Source organism: Rattus norvegicus, chromosome 1 (genome assembly GCF_036323735.1).
Source record: "Rattus norvegicus strain BN/NHsdMcwi chromosome 1, GRCr8, whole genome shotgun sequence".
NCBI classification, from domain to species: domain Eukaryota; kingdom Metazoa; phylum Chordata; class Mammalia; order Rodentia; family Muridae; genus Rattus; species Rattus norvegicus.
In genome coordinates this window covers 255,306,717-255,326,404 of record NC_086019.1, presented here as the reverse complement: position 1 = coordinate 255,326,404, position 19,688 = coordinate 255,306,717, and the positions used below count along the sequence as shown (strand labels likewise).

The 19,688-nt window shown below is 53.0% G+C and overlaps 1 protein-coding gene across 2 annotated transcripts; it reads right to left on the bottom strand.

The window, feature by feature from the left end:
* Nucleotides 1-467: 467 nt before the first annotated feature.
* On the bottom strand, nucleotides 468-15,366 carry Trim8 (tripartite motif-containing 8). 2 transcript variants are annotated; one of them, NM_001128083.2, is given in 6 exon segments: nucleotides 468-1,834; nucleotides 2,144-2,259; nucleotides 2,393-2,424; nucleotides 3,272-3,505; nucleotides 3,797-3,892; nucleotides 13,782-15,366. In NM_001128083.2, coding segments are annotated over 6 exon segments (1,656 nt in total). In that variant the 5' UTR covers nucleotides 14,352-15,366; the 3' UTR covers nucleotides 468-1,226.
* Nucleotides 15,367-19,688: the final 4,322 nt, after the last annotated feature.

Here is a 19,688-nt window from a genome sequence, read left to right as displayed (position 1 = left end):
AAGCCTCCAAGGTGCCCCTCCTTCACCTATCTTAGCTAGGAGCACACCGGCAGGATCTCATGGTGATGTCAGTGGTCTGTGTCACATGGGGCCAGGTCTGAAGGCTTTCAGCAAGTATTTCTCCAATGACCCCAAGGTGAAGAGCAGACGTAGTTGGTGCCCAAGGAAGTGACATTTACAGGTCTGGAACTGTGTCTAGACCCAGGAGGACAGAGGCAGCAGCCTTAGAGAGAGCCCTGTGCAAACCAATGTCAAAGGCCTGGGCCCGAGAGGGCCAGTGGGGTAAGAGGCAAGGCCGGGCAAGACTGCGCCATCTCGTTTTTTAGAAGACTGGATCTCGGTGTGCTGCACTCTAGACAGGAAGTTCATGATTAGGATAAAGCGCCCACTCTAGGGAGCTGCTCTGTCAAGGTCCAGGTAAGGACCCAAATCTGGGCAGCCCCTTCCCCACTGACCTCAACGAGGGCTGGGCTCTTGTTTTTTATTCATTATTTCTTTTATTTCTCTTTATTATTATTAATATTATTATTTGCTTTTGCTGTGGTCACTATCATTGGCAAAGTTCTTTTTTATTCTCAGCTTTTCCTGGACACGGGGCTCCTGGCTTTGTAGGGTTCCACTCAGGCTTGAAGGTGCCAAAGGCTGCTTGAGACTTGAACTCCATCCGGCTGGGAAGGTGTTGAGTAGAAGAAATCATTCTTGGTTTTTAAAAAATTAAAAAACAAAACAAATAAAACCCTCCACAATCTATAGGTCATTCTTTACTCCACCAGTGATCAAACTGCCCAGAAGAAACATTGGAGGGGGGGGAAGAAATAGGCCAGCGGGCACTGGGCTGCCTCCCGGGGTAAGCAGGGAGAGTTGGCGCCCAAGGCTTCTTCCAGCCATGGGGGGATTGAAGGGAAAGGGGTAGGATTTTATTTAAAAAAGGAACGATAAAGAGCCCAGTGCCTTGAGTTAGGATACTGTCCCAGCTCCAGGGCCACCTGCAGCCCCTGCCCAGGCCACTTCCCACCATCACCTCCTCATCCAGGAGATGCATAATTAAAAAAAAAAAAAAATCAAAACAAGACCCTAAATAAAACATAATCCAAAAAGAAATGACCTGGAGGAATGGAGAAGAAAGGAGGAGAGAGGAGGGTGGAGAGGGCCGGTCTCTGAATGCATAATTCCCGAGCCACCGGGGCTGGGGAGAAGGGTCCCCAGCGTCCATTGCCTGCTTGGCGTTAGCTTGTCACATAGTGTTTGGTGGATGGCTGCCCATACACCCTGTAGAAATCTTGGTGGCCAGGCTGCTGGGAAGCGTCGAGCCAGTCTCTGACTGCCAGGCCAGAGAGGGACTGAGGGACGGAGGGTGTGGGTGGAAGTGGGTGTGAGTATTCTTGAGAGGGCACTGTCCAGGGGAAGTGGCCGGATCGGGGGTACGGCTGGTGGCCACCATGGTTGGCCACGGAAGAACAATAACAGTTGTCCACAGAACAGACGAGAATCTTGCGACCGCCATACTGGGGTAGCATGGGCTGCTGAGTGGCAGAGCCATTGGGGTACTGTGATGGGGGAAACACAGGACTCGAGTGTACTGGCTGGGCACCACCTGGCAAAGCAACCAAGTGCTGCGTGGAGCTACAGGGCCCCAGGGGTTGCCCGGACTGCCCCTCGCTGCTGGCTGGGCCTGCTGCCCCGTACTGGCTGCCCACCGGGCCTGATGAAGTCTCCAGGAAGCTAGCCTCTGGGAAGGCCGTGGAGTGCTTACGCTTCTCTGCCCCAGAGCTGTTCACACCACAAGGGTACAGGGGGACGCTCTGTAGGAAGGGCACCGGCGTGCTGAAGGGACCTGTGGAAAGTTTGGAATGAATGTTGCTGAAGCTCCCAGCCAACCCCAGCAACCCGGGTCTCCTCTCCCGTGTGGGCTTTGAACCACTATGGGTGCAGATATATGACATCTGGGCTGATGTTTACTATTCTTATATTCTAGCTGGAAAAGACCTGAAGCTCAGGAAGGTCATGTCGCTGCCCAAGGTCCCATGCTAGAAGTGGCACAAGCCAGGATCTGAGCTCAGGCCTGCCGTGTGAAGCTAAGACTGCTGCCCTCCTGGAGGCGGCACTGGCGTGTTTACCCCTGCCCAGAGGCTTTAACCCTCACCTTCTAGCATCTTCCGCAACTGCTTCTCCTTCTTGGCCACCTCGTTCAGGAAGAGCTTGGAGTTCAGGTGGCCGATCTTAGGGGGAGAAAGGCTGCTGCCTGTGCAGGTCTGGGTCCTGGGGGCAGTGGACGGGGCGTCTGCTGTGAGGAGGCATCACCAGTGAGCCCGCCCTTCCTCCCCACCAGTGGGAATGGCCCTCTCTGCCCTCCCTCAGATGTGTTCTGGAGGACTGGGGGCCATCAGCTCACCTGTCCATTAGGATTTTCACAGACTTGGTATTCTATGAGAGAAGGAGAGAACAGTCAGTTGGTGGGAAGAGCGAGGTACACCGGCTTTGGTCGCCAAGCACCTGCTCAAAACGGAAGCTCATGCATCCCGGGCTGGCTTAGAACTAAACATTAGGATGACCCTGAGCTATCCTCCAGCTTCCACTTCCCAAGCAGAATTACAAGAAAGTGTGGCAAAGGGGAACAGTATACGGTACTGAAGACCAAACCCTGAGCTTCGTGTATGCCTCTGAGCCACAGTCCAGGCACCGTTTCTTCTCTGTATCTGTTATATCCGGGAGAGAGCTCCACAGGCCCTTTGCTGGGTCTCTTTGTTAGTAGTTCTAGATTTCCTAGAACTCACACTGCAGACCAGGCTGGTCTGGTAGGTAGTCTGAGATCCATCTGCCCCTCTGACTTTTGAATGCTGGGATTAACAGTGCCCCACCACTGTCACAGGCCTTTGAAATCCAGTACGTTCTGGATTTCAGAAGTGAGTGACGCTGCTCTCATTATCACGTTACACACAGACAGGATACCACAGCCCGACCCATCAATACTTCCACAGCAACCTGTTTGAATTTTCTTACCGCGTGACACAGAGAGACTGTTAACTGCCCATGCTAGTTCTACCCAGTAAAATTTGCTATTAAATGACGTAGGTGCCAAAACGTGTTTTAGTTTTCAAGGCTTAAAAAAGGATCTGGACCAGCAGATATATGAAGGCAGACTGGTAGTCAAGGCTCAGGAAGCATCTATGACTTGCCCATGCAGGCTGGCCCTAAAGAGGAAGGGAGATGAGCACCCTGGTTTGAAAGCAGCTGGGGAGCAGGGCTGTGCGGAGCGGGGCCCCAGTCCCACCTTCATGAAGCTGACGTCCTCTGTCTTGTCAAAGAGGAGCTGCAGGGAGCCCAGCAGCTTCTTAGCCTCTTGCATGCGCTCCCCGAGGTGCAGCGCCTGCGCCGCGTTCTCGCTGCAGAACTTGGCCTGCGCCTTGTCTAGGACCTCCACTGTCTGCCGCAGGTCCTCGTCCAGCAGCTGGTGCAGCTTTTCATACTGCAGCCTCACTTCCTCCTTCAGTTGGCTCACTTTCTCCTGCAGAGGCAGACAAGGATGAGCAGGCCCAGGAGCACCCAGTGATCGATACGCCAACTCCATTTCTGATGCTGCGAGGCTAGGGTCTGGGCTCTGGAGCCCCTGCTTCTGAGTAAGGTGTGACCCGCCAATTCCCCACGTGTAGCACTGGGCTGTGCGCCAACCACTCTTAACCTAGTCTGAGAGGTGATTGACAGATGGCTCTGGCATAGAGCAACTCAAGACCCCTAGAAGGGAACTCACCCAAGACCCTGCATCCCCGTCACCCGACCTGTGCTCAGGGTCTCCTACCTCCACCAGGCGCTTGTCTGACTCAAGCTTGTACAACTGGTCCTCAATGTCCTGCTCTCTCTCCTCCAGTCGCTCCTGCTGCTTCATTAGCATCTTCTGTGGGGACAGTTGGGAGTAATGGTGTCAGCCGGGCATCATCTCCCCCTCAAGCAGCCTCGGGACCAGTTATTTTCAGGAACAGGGAAAGCCAAGGGGCTCCCCTTGTGTATTCAAGCCCTGAGCTTCCTAAGGGCAGGCTCTGCACACTAAGCACTTGCAGTCCCCCACTTTCTATGGGCCCATCATTCATTATATCTTAGAAGGGGGTTCATCTAGTCACCCCAGCCATCCATGAGGTAAGTACTGTACTGTGATCATTCACAAAGGGAGAAACTGAGGCCTGGAGGGGTTTTACAACCCGGCTACAGTCATTCAGCCAACGGAGCTGAAGAGATGGCTCAGTGGTTAAGAACACCCACCGCTCTTGCGGTAGACCCAGAGTCGGGTTGCCAGAATGTCAGGGTCAGGGGACTCTGACTCCTCTGGCCTTCGAGAGCGCTTGTAGGCACACATAGACATAATTAAAAATAAATATTTATTTCCGAAGTGGTAGAGCTAATGAGTGACACATCCCAGGTAATGAATGGGGCAGGAGACCTGTGATTATCCAAGCCGGCAACCTTTCCCTGGGGGCACCCTAAGAAGCAGACAGTCAAACAGCCTTCCAAGATGACACAGGCCCTTGAACTCGACTTATATTTGCCTTAGTCTACAGCGCAGCGATGAAGCCACCCTTCCTTGTTCCCGAGGCTAAGCCCTGGCCTCGGAGGTCAAGCAGTTAAGCCCCCCAGTAAGACCAGTAAGTAGAGCGCAGCCCTGCTACTCTCAAGACCAATCTGCTGCCAGGTCAGGTTGGTTTTCCAAGCTCTCAAAAAAAACAAAAAACAAAAAACAAAAAAAACAAAAACCAAACCAAAACAAAACAAAAACCCATTATATTTATTTTATTTAGTATATGAGCGTTTTTTTTTTGTTTTTTTGTTTTTTTTTTGGTTTTTTTTTTTTTTGGTTCTTTTTTTTCGGAGCTGGGGACCGAACCCAGGGCCTTGCGCTTCCTAGGCAAGCGCTCTACCACTGAGCTAAATCCCCAACCCCTATATGAGCGTTTTGCCTGCATATATCTATGTGCACCAGGTACCTGTCTGGCACTGGCAGAGGTCAGAAGGCATCAGATCCCCTGGAAATGGAACTGAATGCAGGTCTTCTACAAGGGGAACTAATGTCCCTACTTGCACATTTCTACAACCCTCTCCTCATAAGCACACCTCTTCAGACAAGGCCTCTCCCACCTAACAAGACTGCCTCCTTTCAGGTAGTTCAGCATGGCCACAAATGATCTTTTAGAGCAGCTCCCAGCCGCTAGGGTAAGGTAAGCACACCTTTGCCTGGGCCAGGATCTCCACATGCCTTTAGAAGATCCTGTGACTATCTACTTCTAAGGGATCTCCCCCAGCACTGTGCTCAGAGGACAGACACTTCAATTCTTCCTGTCATTTCCTGCCAGCCAACAGCACCCCCCCCCCCTTTGTCTGCTTTGAGGCCCAACTCTGAGGAACTTTCCATGACCCTGTTTGTTCTGAGTTGGTACAGGTCCCTTCCTATCCTGGTCATGTGGTGGGTCGGCAGTCACATCCTGCCCTGCTGGGTAGCTGTGTTTAGTATGGCGGCCACTTTTTACATTGACGTTAATACAGAATAAAGCAAGTCAGATGGCCTGGAACCCCAGCACTGGGAAGCAGAGACCGGAGTTTTGGGAGCTGGAGCCAATACATAGGAAGGCCCCCCTCCCCCTTCAAACAAAACGAAACAAAAACAAGAGAAAAACAGGAGTACAGCTGCGGTTTCCGGTTGCACCAGTCTCATTTCAGAGGTTTAACAACAGCTACATGTAAGGAGTATTGTACATAAAACGTTGCCACTTGCAGGAAGTCAGATGGCAGCTCTAGCCTAGAATCCCCTCACTAGGCTACCGCCCCCTACTGTTACTGTTGTGTTAAGACACGAGAAGAGAGCCCAGGGCCTCAGGTGAGGCAAGAGCTCTACACAGACCTACATCTCCTACATCTTCAGCTCACACTCTAGTGCTTTGGATTTCACTTGGAAACCATGATCTGATTTCTCTAGAAATTCCAACGCCCCCCCCCCTTCTCTTTCAATTTGTTTTTTCGAGGCAGTGTTTCATTCCGTAACAGTCCTAACTGTCCAGGAATTTACTCTGACTGACCTGAAACTCACAAGAGACCTGCCTACTTCTGCCTTCAGAGTGTTTGGATTAAAGGCGTGTGCCCACACACCCACCCAGCATTAATCTCAACCCTCTTAAAGAGCTGAGCTTTGGCTTAGGGTGGCGGCATACACCCAAAGGACCAGCACCCTGAAGGTGGAGGAGGATCACCGGGAGTTCAAGGCCAGTCTGAACTACCAGGGGGAAAATAAGAACAGGGGTGGTGGATGACAGTGCAAGCCAGAGTTTCTGATCTGGGGAGACTGAGGGACAAGTTTGAGGTCATCCTTAGCAACAAAGGGAGACCCTGTGTCAAAGGGTATTGTAGCTGCCCTCTGCTTCTCTTAATAGTCAGGCCTCAAAAAGGCCTGAGGACCTGGTTGCTGTTGAATTCATTTCCAGAAACATCCAAGGGTCCAGCACAAGGCTCTGCAAAGCAGCTCCCAGACACTCAGAGGAAATGTCCGCCAGCAAGGTGTGCTTCTTTTCCTCTGTTGTGGGGGTCTTTAGTTTTATTATAACCCTTGCTCACCCCATCATCACTACCACTGCCAAGACAAGCTCCTACCAATTCCCTCCTTACCACCCCACCCTTTTTTATATATGGGGAAACCAAGGCCAGCAAGAAACATCAGGCAGATCTATTCTATAGAGGTCGATAGCCAAGAAACAAAGAATCAAGGTGCTGAGGGCAGGGTTGGGTGAAGGTAAGGTCTCCTTCTAGGCCTAGAAAGCCTGGAGTTTGTCCCAGCTGGCTCTTCAGTGACCCAGCAGCCCTTGCCCTTGTCAGGCAGAGTGGTCAGATTGACAATAAATATAGCTTGTATGGAGTAGAAACAGAGGTGCCCGCAGGACTGCCCAGATACACACCCGAGCACACACACACTGCAACCTGGGCCAAGACCCCAGAGTGCACACACACTTACACCCAATTATAAGTAATGACCTGGGTCTTTGGAGACCCCCCAGACAATGAAGGGGCCTGCATTAAAACTTTCCTGTGGGTTGAAGAAGCAGTTCATCAGTTAAGAGTACACTAGCTGCTTGGGTGGAGAGGACCCAGGTTTGATTCCCAGCACTAACAGAGGCTCACAACCATCTGTTAAGAAACCCCAGTTCCATCGGGGGTTGGGGATTTAGCTCAGTGGTAGAGTGCTTGCCTAGCAAGCACAAGGCCCTGGGTTCAGTCAAAAAAAAAAAAAAAAAAAAAAGCAAGGTATCTCAAGGTTAAAAAAAAAAAAAGAAAGAAAAGAAATCCCAGTTCCTAGGGTTCCAACACATGCTTCTGGCCTCTGCAGGCACTGCATATACATAATACACACACACACACACACACACACACACACACACACACACACACACACACACACACACACACACGGCAGGCAAAACACTCATACACATTTAAAAAAACAAGCTTCACTGTAAACGGAAGCCTTCTCCCCCCTCCTATAATATAACAAACAGGGCTCAAATAGCATGCTGGCTGCCTGTGTGTGCGCATAGGTGTGACTCACATTGAGCCCAGCACCCCGGATACAAACCAGGATCCAGGCCATCTGACAGCTCAGGCTCTCACCACTCCACGTCTGCCTGCCCAAGTCATGGATGATCAGGGCCCTGAACAGAGATGAGGGAGGGAAGCCAGGCTGGGTCCCAGGGGAAGGAGAAGACAGAGAAAAGTTCCAACCAACCTAACTTCTCCTGATTTTTACCCTGCAAGCCATGAGGGTCCTTCCCACTTTCTCACTGAGGACCTTCAGGAATTTATGACTGCTGTCCATCCACTAGCTCCCGCTCAGCCCTCTCTCTCTTCTTAGGCATTCCCAGGAAGCATCCTACTCTGGGAGGCTAGTGTCGGGAACTCAGCTTCAGGATTTTGCAGTTTTCAGAAGGGCTTGGATCCAGCCAAAGCCCAGTGAAGACAGTAACCCCAACAGAAAGGGGGGCTGGTTTCCCCTTGCCACCTCAGAGACCCCCTTTTTACAGTTCTGCTGTAAGAGGAGACAGGGCAGAAAGGGGAAGGAAGCTCAAGGAGACCTCCAGCGCTGCCATAGGCAGGCATAGGCAGGCCCTTCCCCCAGGTTCCCTGCATCCAGGGGGCGGGGAGAGGTGCTACTTCAAGCGAGATTGGCAGGAACCAAATGCTGCCTCTCCATCACAGCCACACCAGCTCCAAGTCAAAAACTCAAATGGGGCGAGCACGGTGCACACCTTTCATCCTAGCACTTGAGAGGCAGAGGCAGGGGAACCCGTGTGCCTTTAAGGTCAGCCTGGTCTACAGAGCTCCATAGGGAGACTCCATCTCAACAAACAAGCAAGCAAACAAACAAACCCCTAAAAACCAACCACACACACCAAGCAGGAAGATGCCAGAGGACCAGGGGCCTGGGAGGCACAGCCTCTCCTCACCCCCAGCAACCTTGTTCTCCCCCAGGTTCTCCCCACCTTCTCTGGGAGTCACAATTCCCATTTGGGAAAAGCATGGCTGAGGCTGGACTCCATCTCCCAGCTTGACTCCCGGCAAGGCACCCCAAAACAGGGAGTAGAGGCTTTCTAAACTGCCTGTGGCTCCCCCCATAAGCTTCCTGGATGGTGGCCCACAATCAAGTGTGTGGAAGGTTGGAACCATGTCTAGTTTAGAGGCAACGGAAGGACCAAGGTCTCTGGAGAAGCCTAGAATTGTAGGACTTGATCACTGTTTCTTTACTTTTGGGTCTTGGCACTCTGGGACCTACTGGGCCTGCTAACTCCCATGCTCTCCAAGGCTCCAGGGTGCCCATGTATCTCAGACCTACTTCCATGCCTTGGTGCCCACCCAGGAAGAGGGGTACTCTTAGGGCCTAACTTCTGCCCTGTCAACTCAGGCTCCTCTGGAGCCTGACCGGCTAGGCCCTGTTGGTATTTTGCTGTCAGACTAGACTAGGCAGACGGGTGAGGTTTGGAGAGTCAGGGCTGTGTAAAAGTTAAATAATAATAAACCCTCAAGTCAACCTTGGAAGAGAAGGGAGGTCAGAGGAGAATGGCGAGGCAGAGGTAGGCCCCAGGTTTATAGGCAAGGCTGAGGTTGGCTCCAGCAGCCCCCCCCCCCCCCCCCCGTAAAAATGAGGGGACAAAAAAGGAGCCAGGTTGACGGGAAAGGAAAAACACATCTCCTTGCTTAGGTCACGCCAGCGCTGGTTCCTCGATCCAGCTTAGAACCATGCAGAACTTTCTTCCCAAGCTTCTGAGACTACCCTTACTTCCCCATTTAATCCTTTATCCCAAGATCGAATTTGACCTGACTCCATGGCACAAGCACTTTCCCCTCCCGGCCATGTGAACCCTTAAGCTGGGGAAAGCACGAACCCAGGGATGAGGGGTGGTGGGCACAGGCGCCAGGGCAAGCAGAAAAGCTAGAGACTCAGCAGTCCCCGTAGACCATCAGCATGAGAGGGCTTCCCAGCTGCAGAGCCGAATTAGCTTTTGCTGCGCACAGAGCAGCCTCTGGGGCAGCAGAACAAAGAGGCGAGAGAGAAAGCCCCCCTTTGTCTGGGTTTGAATGCCAGGCTGGCCAGGGAGGAAGGGCTTTCCCAGAGCCAGGGATGAGCTGGCCAAGGCTTCCTTGCTCAGACCAGGGCAGAGGCCCAAGTGGGGCTGCCCACCCAGACTCTACCCACTCCCCAGTTCTGCAGCACCCACAGGGGCTCTGTCCTACCTCCAACACCCATCACAGGCAACAGCTTACCCTAACGTGAGTCCCAACCTTCTCTCCCTTCCCAAAGATCCCCAGATAAGAAAGTCACAGGCCCCCTGGCAGGCTCACAGCCCACCTTAATAGTCAATGCTGCTCCGACCACTTAGCAAGGGGTGATCTGAACAAAATCAAGGCTAGGAAATTCAGTTTTCAGAAGTAACCATCGAGGCCCAAACAGCCTGCCCTGTACCCCACTCGCGTCTCACCTGACACCCACTTCTCTCTCACAGACATAAAGGTGTGAGCGTACATACTCTCTCCTCCACTCCACAGCCATACAGGACAGCAGTGTCAAGGAAGTCAGTCATGAGACACATGCTTTCTTGGAGACACTCATGTGAGAAAAAAATTAGTTATGACAGACAGATGAACTGAAGGATGGATGGACAGGCAGGTGCCCCAAGTCCATAACTGCTGGCAGGTAAATCAATCAATGGCTGTCAGCAGGATCCTAGGGTAGAGGCAGGGGACTGGGCCTCTGCCTGAGGCTTTTCTTAGGTCCCAGGGAGGAAGCCAAAGCCAGCTCTCTTCTCTAAGGACTCAAGGAAAGGACAGCATTCACACTAACCCCACCCCCACCCCACCCCTTTTGGCAGAGGGAAGGGTGGGTCTGAACTCCCAGAATCAGTCTGTAAACCCGGCCTTCAGCTTAGCAAGAGACCTCCAGGCCTCCTCTCACAGCTAGACTCTCTACAGGGTTGTGCGCTCCTCCAGCACAGACATGGGGTACTCTCACTCCAAGCAACTACAGATCTCAGCAGTGGGACTGCATTCCCAGAGAGCACCCCTTTTCCTTAGGAGGGGGGATGTAAGTCACATGGGCCAGGCCAACATCTCCCGTCTGCTTCCAGGGTCCTCAACAGGACACAGAAACACAAAAATCATGCAAGTTCAACCATGCACATTTGCAAAGCCCCTCACATGCATGACTGTGGCTTCCCTTGGGTCCCTTTCTAGTTGAGAGAGGTCATAAGAGTGTTCCCAACTCCCATTGGCCCCCTATTACTAAGATGAACCCTTAAACTTAGAGGCTTGAAGGGATTTTGTCTGACATTCAGGATTGCTAGGCCTGAGCCCCCTGGATGTCTCAAGCCTGGGCTCATAGCCCAAAAGAAAAACACTTCGAGGGCATAGGTATGTCCCAGTGAGTGATCTTGAGGCCCCATCTGGTTGGCACCCAGTTCTCTCAAAGGCAGAGTGGAGCAATGTCCTGGCCTGCACAGGCCTAACTCTTGAGTACCGCCCCTTCCTGATGCCCCACCCAAGCCACAGGCTCAAGTAGACAAAAGTGAGTGTTTGAGTGTTTGGAGATAAGGCTACTGGAAGGGTTAAGCGGTGGTTGATTTTTTTTGTTGGTGGTGAGGGTGGTATTGGTGGCAGTGGGGTTTTGTTGTTGCTATTCTTGTTTTTCTAAGACAAGGTCTTACTATGTAGCCCTGGCTGGCCTTGAGCTCAGAGACCTCCCTGCATCTGCCTCCCCAGTGATGGGATTAAAGGTGTGGGTCACCACTCCCAGCACAAAACACTCAGCAGGGTTAACTGTTCCAGCCAACCGACCTGGACCCTAACCCACTGTGGGAGGGCAGGTGAGAAACAAACAGAACAGATTATTTTTGTGGTTCTTTGTGCTTCTGCTCCTGTACCTTGGAAAATTCCAGTGCCCCTTTTCCACAGCACTAGCAAAAGGCCCTTTCAGGCAGATTCCCTCTAGCATAAAAAAAAAAAAAAACCAAAAAAAACCAGCTGAGGCGAAGCCTACTCCTCCTGGATAGCCTAAAGAGAAGGCAGGGTTTTCTAGTCAGTTCCTCAGGGCTCAGCTCCTCCCCAAGGGTGGGACCCCTACCTCTGCATTCAATAAGTCAGACTTCTAGAGATAAGGGACAACTGAAGGGTTTTTAAGCCTGGGGCAGCAGAGAGAATGGACGTGAGGAAGATAAGCTGAGCTCATAGAATTGCACATCTGGCCCTAATGCAACTCACTATTTCTGAGCTTGCCCCATAGGCACCAGAGTACATGCATACAGGCACGCATGTATGTGTGTACAACAGACACACACATTACAGAACTGCTGACAAAGTTCAGAACCTGATGAAAGGAATCCTCTAGCCCCAGGTACACTCTACAAGCAAACGCCACCCTTTCCTCCCAATACTAAGGCAGGACATACCCATTTGAGCCTAAGTGCAGACACACACCTAAGGATGCCCTCCTAATACCAAACCAGGTATGATTAACTTTTCATCCCTACCCCAAGACATCCCTAGCACTTAAGGAGTGCAAACACATGGAATATACCACATTCTCCACTGTTCCATTCAGTCCTACCCTTTCCCCCTCTACCCACTTTCTACAGCCAATCCCAGGACAGAGGGCTGGACAGCCATCTTTTCTCCAGCCTTTCCCTGCCTCCAACCCTATCATCTTTATTAATAGCAGCAGCTTCAATCCTGGGTAAAGTGTGGGCTCTGCCTAACTGGAGTCAGGGGAGGAGGACCCCGGGCTCCTCCACTTCCCCCGGACTTGGCCTTTCCCAACTGGTGGGGAGGAGTGACTCCACTTCTCCATCCCCCACACTTCCTTTAAGAAACCAGAGGCCTCTCCTGGCACAAAACCCCAGAGCTGGCCCATGCAATTGCAAACTAATTATACAGCAAATTTTGTTATCCCCGCCCTCAGCCTGCGGTGGCCCTTCTGCCTTTTGTTGGTTGTATATGTGTGGTTTTTAATTGCTAAACAGTGACTCATTTAGATTGGTCCCCTCCTTGTCTCCATCCAGCCCCCACAACCACGGAGGAAAGAACCCCCATAGGCCTGGCTTCCTCATACTGCAGTAGCCTCATTGGGCTCCAGGGGCCCCCACCCTAAACACACACTCCTAGTCCTACCAAACCCAACCTTGCTCCCTTAGCACCAGACCCCTAGCTAGAGCTTTCAAGATGGCACAGTCTTAGATCGACTCCTTCCTTTGGTGTGACTCAACCCAGAGAGGCAGGGGACCTGAGAGGAACCTGGGAGGAGCCCCTTCAGTGAAAGGGACAGAAGTATGCCCCACTCCAGTTCCCCAGCCAGGCCCAGAGGCCTAAGAGGGGGAAGGCCGTTTTGACATTGGCTGCTGCAGCAGGGTGTATACAATGGGAGGGGGGTGCGGTTCGTAATCACCCAGCCGGCAGCCCAAGGGAGCCAGCTGCCTGAAACCAGATTTCAACGCGGCTCAACCTTAAACCCACAGGATTCTTTTTCCGTCTTCCACGTCCCCTCCCCAAATGTGGGAGGGCTGTGTAAGAGGGCAGGGCTGGGAGGAAAGAGCCCAGGGTGAAGACGACACATACTTTAAGGTTTGTTCATGCCAGGCGCAGGCAGCAACCAAGTATATAGAGAGCAGCCTTAGCCTGGAGAGCGTCTACTAGGACGGATTGGAGGAGCTGACAGTCGGGGACTCCTCTGGACAGTCAGGCCTTGCCCAGCTGGATGCCAGAGTTCTGTTCTACCTCCGGAAGCTCACCCCCACCCCCAGTGTGTTTCCAATAGAGCTTAAAACTAACATGGCTGCTTTTGTTTACTTCCTCATTGGTATGCCAGCATCATGGATCATGTCAGCCACAGCAGCGGCACCAGGACACTCATTACATAAACAGCAGCTGGAGAAGCAGGACCGGGGTCACTGCCTTGGTGACTTCCCGTAGAGCTTACAGAAACAATGCAGGGGGAGGGAGCTGCGCAAAACAGAAAAGCAACACTCAAAACTACTTCTAACAGCTTCCCCCAATTCCATAAATGACTTGCAAGAGGGATCCCAAGGGCGCAGGTGCGAGAATGCATCCAGCAGCCGGGGCCTTTTCCCCAGGGCCTTGCCCCCTAAACTTTCACGGAAGAGTTTGGAAGAAGGCCTCTAGGCTAATGTCAAGAGAGTCAGCATGTACGGATGGGTGGCTCCCAGGCCGTATGTGTGAGTGTGTGTGTTCGCGCGCGCGTTCTGTGTACTTGCCCGTATCTCATTCCTCCGTATCTCCACGTCACACACCGAGTGTCCCTGATGCGCGCCGCTGTAGTAGCAGCAGTACTGGCACACCGCCACCTGCTCGGCCTCGCAGTGGTACAGGCGGTAGGCGTTGTGCTGCGGGCAGCTCCAGGCCCGCACGTCGTCCGCCTCCACCAGGAGGTGCCCGCGGGCGGTGGAGGGCTGCTGCAGGTGCGTCTGCACGTGAGACTGGCAGCAGGGAGCCTCGCAGCGCAGGCAGACCTTCTGTGCCGGCAGCGGGGGGCCGCGGCGACAGAACACGCAGTGCAGTGCCGTCGGGGGCTTCTCCACGTGCAGGGCGTTGAACTTCTCCACGATGTTGGTGAGCTTCAGGTTCTTCTCCAGGCCCGGCTTCTGATTGTAGGCCTGGTTGCACTCCGGGCAACGCACAAGGCCACTGTCCTTGGCCCAAGCCTCGCCGATGCAGCCCCGGCAGAAGTTGTGTTTGCACGGCAGCTGCACCGGTTCCACGAAAACGTGCAGGCAGATGGGGCAGATGAGCTCCTCCTCAAAGCAGTTCTTCCAATTCTCCGCCATGGCGGCTGCGGGCAGGGGGCCCGGGTAGACCTCTCTAACTCCCCAACCCTGGGGATCAGTCTGGTGCAGCTGAGGACCCACCAAGCCCGGAGCTCCGGTCCCCGCCGGCCGCGCCAGTCGCTCAGTCACCAGCGCCTTCCGCGTGCCCGCCCCCCAGAGGAGGGAGCCTGGGTCCTTGCGCCGCGCGCGCCGCCGGCTGCGTCTCCTCCTCCTGGCGAGAGCCTAGCGGGAGGCGGCGGGCTGCGCCAGGGCCGCGGCCCGGGCACCAGCCCTGGAGAGGAGCGCCGTGGTCCAAATTCCATATAACAGGCCGCCTTCCCGTCAGCGCGGCTAGGGCAGCGGCGGCTCGAGGCCTGCGCTCGGCCCCGCAGCTGGCATCGGGGCGCGCCCCGCGGCGCACCGAGCTGGGGAGCCGCACTCTTCCTTTGGCGGTGACGGTGGCTCCCTCTTGGCTGCTGCGAGCCGCGCCTTCCTCGCCTGGATCCCGGCGGAGGTCCGAGGGACCAGGAAATCTAGTTCGGCCGCGCCGAGGCTGGCTGGAGCCGGAGCCGGCGAGCAAGGCGCGCCGGCGGTCCCCGGGCTGTGGCGCGGGCGTCCCCCAGCTGGCCGGCCGGCTGCGGGTTGCAGGGCGCGGGCGGGCCGACTCCGGGGCGCTGCGTGCGCGCTGGGGCAGTCATTCAGATGAAATTCCAGTCCCCGGCCAGAGACACCAGCCCGCCTCTGCCTTCCTCCTCCCTTCACAAATAGAAACGGAAGGGGGAGGGAGAGAAGTGGAAAAAAAAAAAAAAAGGCAACCAGAGAGGGAGGGAGGGAGAAGCCCGGGAGGTGCTCCGGCCTGACCCCCTCGTCGCTACTTCTGCGCTCCCTGGAGGCCCCGCGCAGGGCGCCCCCTCCGCGGAGAGACCCCACTCCCTGTCCCCGCGCTGGGCGGGCGCCTCGCCTGCGCTGAGGAAAACAAGGATTGATCAAACTAGAAAGGAATTTTTCTCAACTGCTAATGAACAGGAGGCTCGGCTCCCGGCCCTCCCCTCCCCCCCGCCCGGCCCTCCCCCTTCGCCCCCCACCCCTCCCCCCCACTTTCTTTTCTTCTCGGCCTCTGCTCCGGCCTGGAAGGCTCCGGGCTGCGGTCGGAGCCAGCCTGGGGCGGCGGCGGGGCCAGGCCGAGCCTGCCGGGCCGGGTGCGTCCTCAGCGCCCAGCCATCTTGAGCTCCCAGCGGCCGCGGTGGGGACGGGGGTCCGGGCGCGCGCTCGAGGGTCCTGTAGCTCGCTTTTCCACCCCTCCCTTTGGTGGGATTTTTTTTTTCTCCAAGGGGAGGGCTGGTGGCCTCCAGCAAATTAGGAGAGAGAGAAGGAGAAAAATGCCAAGTCTTGATTTCTCTCTACCTCTGCTCCACCCATCCCGATCCTTTCCAAAAAAAAAAAAATCTTTTAAAAAGATTAGAATTGGAAGAAGTCGGCAGAACGGCGAGCGCCTATTGCCCCCAGCGCTGCCCGGGCGACGCGTCCGGGGCGGGCCCGCGCCCGTCGTTCTGTCCGTGGGTCCGTTTGTCCTCCCGCAGCTTCTCAAGTGAGGGGAGGGCGGGCACTCCGGGCAGGGTCTCCGCTGCGGCTGTCGCTTCAGAGCTTTATCCTTAGATCAAAAAAAAAAAAAAAAAAAAAGGAAGAAAAAAGGGGGGTAAAAAAGGAAGAAACCACCCCCCAGCCCGAACACTCTCATCACAGCCACCTTCAGCCATCTTGCGTGTATTATTTCAAGAATAATCTGTTTAATAGAAATAGCTGCGTCTCTGGCCCCCTTCTCCGCATCCTGGGGTCCCGCCCCCTTTTAATAATAATCCCGATAATAAAAATGATCAGCGGGCCGAGCAGTTAGAGGCTGCTTTTTCCTGCCTCGGGTCTCTCCGCTTTCTTCCCTCTAAGAAGGGACACTAGGGGCTCGCGCTGGGGCTGGGGGTGCGGCCCGCCGGTCCGGGCCACCAGCTCAGCGAGGAAGGGCGCTCTCGTCCCTGCCTGGAACAGCACGGGCGGGGGAAGAGCTTGGGCCCGCGAGACCCACTGACGGGGCACACTGGGCACACTGGGCACACTGTCTCTGGCCCCGGTTCGCAGCTGCCCCGCATACAATGGGTTAGAAGCAGAGTGAGGAGGGCAAGATGGGGGTGGGAGAAGGCAGAAGGATTGCAGCGCTCGGGGCTCCCGGATAAGGGCGATAGAAGCGCGGAGGGGGGGTCAGGGGTGTCCCTACATCAAGGCCGGTCCCGCTACTCGGAAAGGGGGCGGGGAGACAGGCGGGGTGGGGGGAGGTGAGGAGAAAGCGGCAGGCGGCGCCTTTAATCAGCACCCGCTGGTTCAGCCCACCCGGTACTAGCGAAATAAACGGGGAGGGGGAGGGGAGGGGTGTATTTTCCGGAAGTGCTGTTACAGCTGCTTAGATCCTTGGCCCCGCCCTCTTCCCTGTCTGGAATTAGGGCTGTTCCTAAAGCGGTTTGTGCTATTGGTCCCCAAGGAGAGACTCCTCCTCTTTAAGGCGTGGCGAACCTTCGTACTCTCACGTGACTTGCACCAACTTCGGTACATTAAACATTGCCGAGGGAGGGGCTCTAGCCGAGCTTCTTAAAAGGGCAATAATGCTGCTAGGCTGTGGGACCATTTTTTCCCGGGCCTCTTCAGCTGTAGCTCTTTTTACTTGAGAGCGAAGAAGGGTTGTCAATCAGTCCGCTCAAGTGTCTAGAGAAATTAGCAGGGAATTGCAAAGGTTCACCATGGAGCCCGATCTCTGAGATACTTTACCCTACATCTCAGAAGCTTAAAACTACCTGCTAGGAATCCCTTTTCCTATTCAGAAGACGCTTAAAGAACTGTGGACATAGCCCTGGTCAGTCAATGACTATAAAGTATAACAAAGACCTGTGACATCGGTGGAATTTTTCTAGGCCCAGGAAATTGCCTGGGAAGCTACATTTTTTTAAAATTTAAATATAGTTTCTGAGCATAAGAGGTACATGCAAGGGGTTAGGGATTTAGCTCAGCGGTAGAGCACTTGGCTAGCAAGCGCAAGGCCCTGGGTTCGGTCCCCAGCTCCGAAAAATAAATAAATAAATAAATAAATAAATAAATAAATAATAAATGAATGAATGAATGAATAAATAAAGAGGTACATGCAAAAGCTCTAAGTAAAAATGACATTTAAGCCCAGACCTGAATGCACAACAAGAATCATGCCCCTGACAGACAACCTGGGAAGCAGTACTCTCATCAAAAGGCAAAAACAAGGTTTGGGGATTTAGCTAGGCAAGCGCAAGGCCCTGGGTTCGGTCCCCAGCTCTGAAAAATAGAAAAAAAAAAGGCAAAACCAAATGCATGCGCTTATACCTGGGCAGGAAGAAGGCATCATGAGAGAGGGAGAAACAGGTAGGGACCAGAACACACAGGCTATTACCAGTCACAGGAAGTCATTTGGACTCTAAGCTGGTTCTGAGCCACTGGGTTTGGTATATATTGAAAAGAGAGCCAACAGAACTTATTACTGGATTAGCAATGGGGCAGAGAGAAATCCACATAGCAACCATAATAGGGGCGGGAAGAGGACCAAGATGGACTTATCATTCTATGTATACCCTGTTAGATATATAAATATGTGTTTATTGCCTCAATTATCTTGCACAATGTTTTATTTAGTTTGTGGTGGAGGTAACTGAACCCAGAGCCTTGACCAAGCTACAACCCCAGCCAGCCAGCCCTGTGTGTGTAGTGGTGTGTGGACACATTCAAGTCACCCCAGGGAGGCCAGAGCACAGCCTTGCTTAGGTGTTGTTCTCCAGGGTGCTCCCTCCAGTGAGTGTCCCCAGACTGTTAATGACTCTTTCAGAGGCCCTGTCTGTCTCCACTTCCCTGACAAGGGACTCACTTGACTTTTTACATGGACTCTGGGGATTCTACTCTGCTCCTCACATTTGCAAGGTTAAGCTATCTTGCCAGCCCCAAGTCCTCTATAAGTTTATTAAAGCATAGAATACTGGTCCACAGTTATGCTGACGAGTTCTCTGTCAACTTGACATAAGCTAGAGTTGATTTGAAAGGGGAAATCTCAATTGAGAAAATGCTCCTCCCGACTGGGCTGTGGACAAGCCTGTGAAGCATTTTCTAGATTGAGGATTGATGCGGGAGGGCCCAGCTCACGATGGTGGCGCCATCCCTGCCTGCACTGATGGTACCGGATTCTATTAGAAAGCAGGCTGAGCACACCAGAAAGTGGCTCCCCTCCATGGCTTCTTCATCTGTTCCTGCCTCCGAGTTCTTTCTTGAAGTCTGTCTTGACTTCCCTGGATGATACAAACTGTGAACTGACACAAACCCTTTCTTCCCTACTTTGGTTTTGGTCAGGATGTTTCATCATAGCCATGGAAACCTGAACCAAAACAATGCTCGTGGTGTCTAATATGATAACTCACTGACGCATATGTATAATGTGTAATGACATCTTTTTCTGGTGCTGCGTATGGATTAATACGCACTCATACTAGGATGTTAGGTAAATACTCCATCACTAAACTATATATCACAGAAGTCATATACAGAAGTGTGTGTGTGTGTTTGTGTGTTTGTGCGTGCAAGGATGAAGAGTCTCTAAGTTACCTAGCCTGCTTTAAACTTGACTTTGTAGGTCAGTCAGACCTTGAATTTGTAATCCTCCTGAGGATTACAAATAGCAGAGATAGGCTTGTGCCACTAGGTCTGGCTTGAAACTGTTTTTAAATGGCTCACAGAATTTGGGGCTCAACAAGAAACTATTTACTAAGAACCAGGAGATTCAATGAGCATTCTGTTCTGGTAGAGCATCTTGATTGGCTGGGCTAACAGCAGTGTGGCACAGAGGTATATCTATGGGCAGACTCAGTGAGGAAGTATGGACTAGATGTATAGATTTCAGAGACAATTTTTTAAAGATTTATTTATCTATTTTATGTATATGAGTACACTGTATCCTCAGAGATACCAGAAGAGGACATCAGATCCCATTACAGGTGGTTGTGAACCACCATGTGGTTGCTGGGATTTGAACTCAGGACCTCTAGGAAGAGCAGTCAGTGCTCTTAACCGCTGAGCCATCTCTCCAGCCCTTCAGAGACTATTTTAAATTGTAGAACTAAGGTCCAAATCCAGTTCACTGTGAATTCTGGGTCCTTGATCTTTTGAGGACTGAAGACAGCTCAGGCCTTTAGTACTTTGCCGCCCTCCTTGAGAGGCCATCTGGTTGACAAGGAATACATGAGTTAATTCATATACGTGCCTGATTGAACAATGTGAAAATGGCCCCTAAGACATGTTTGCTAGAAG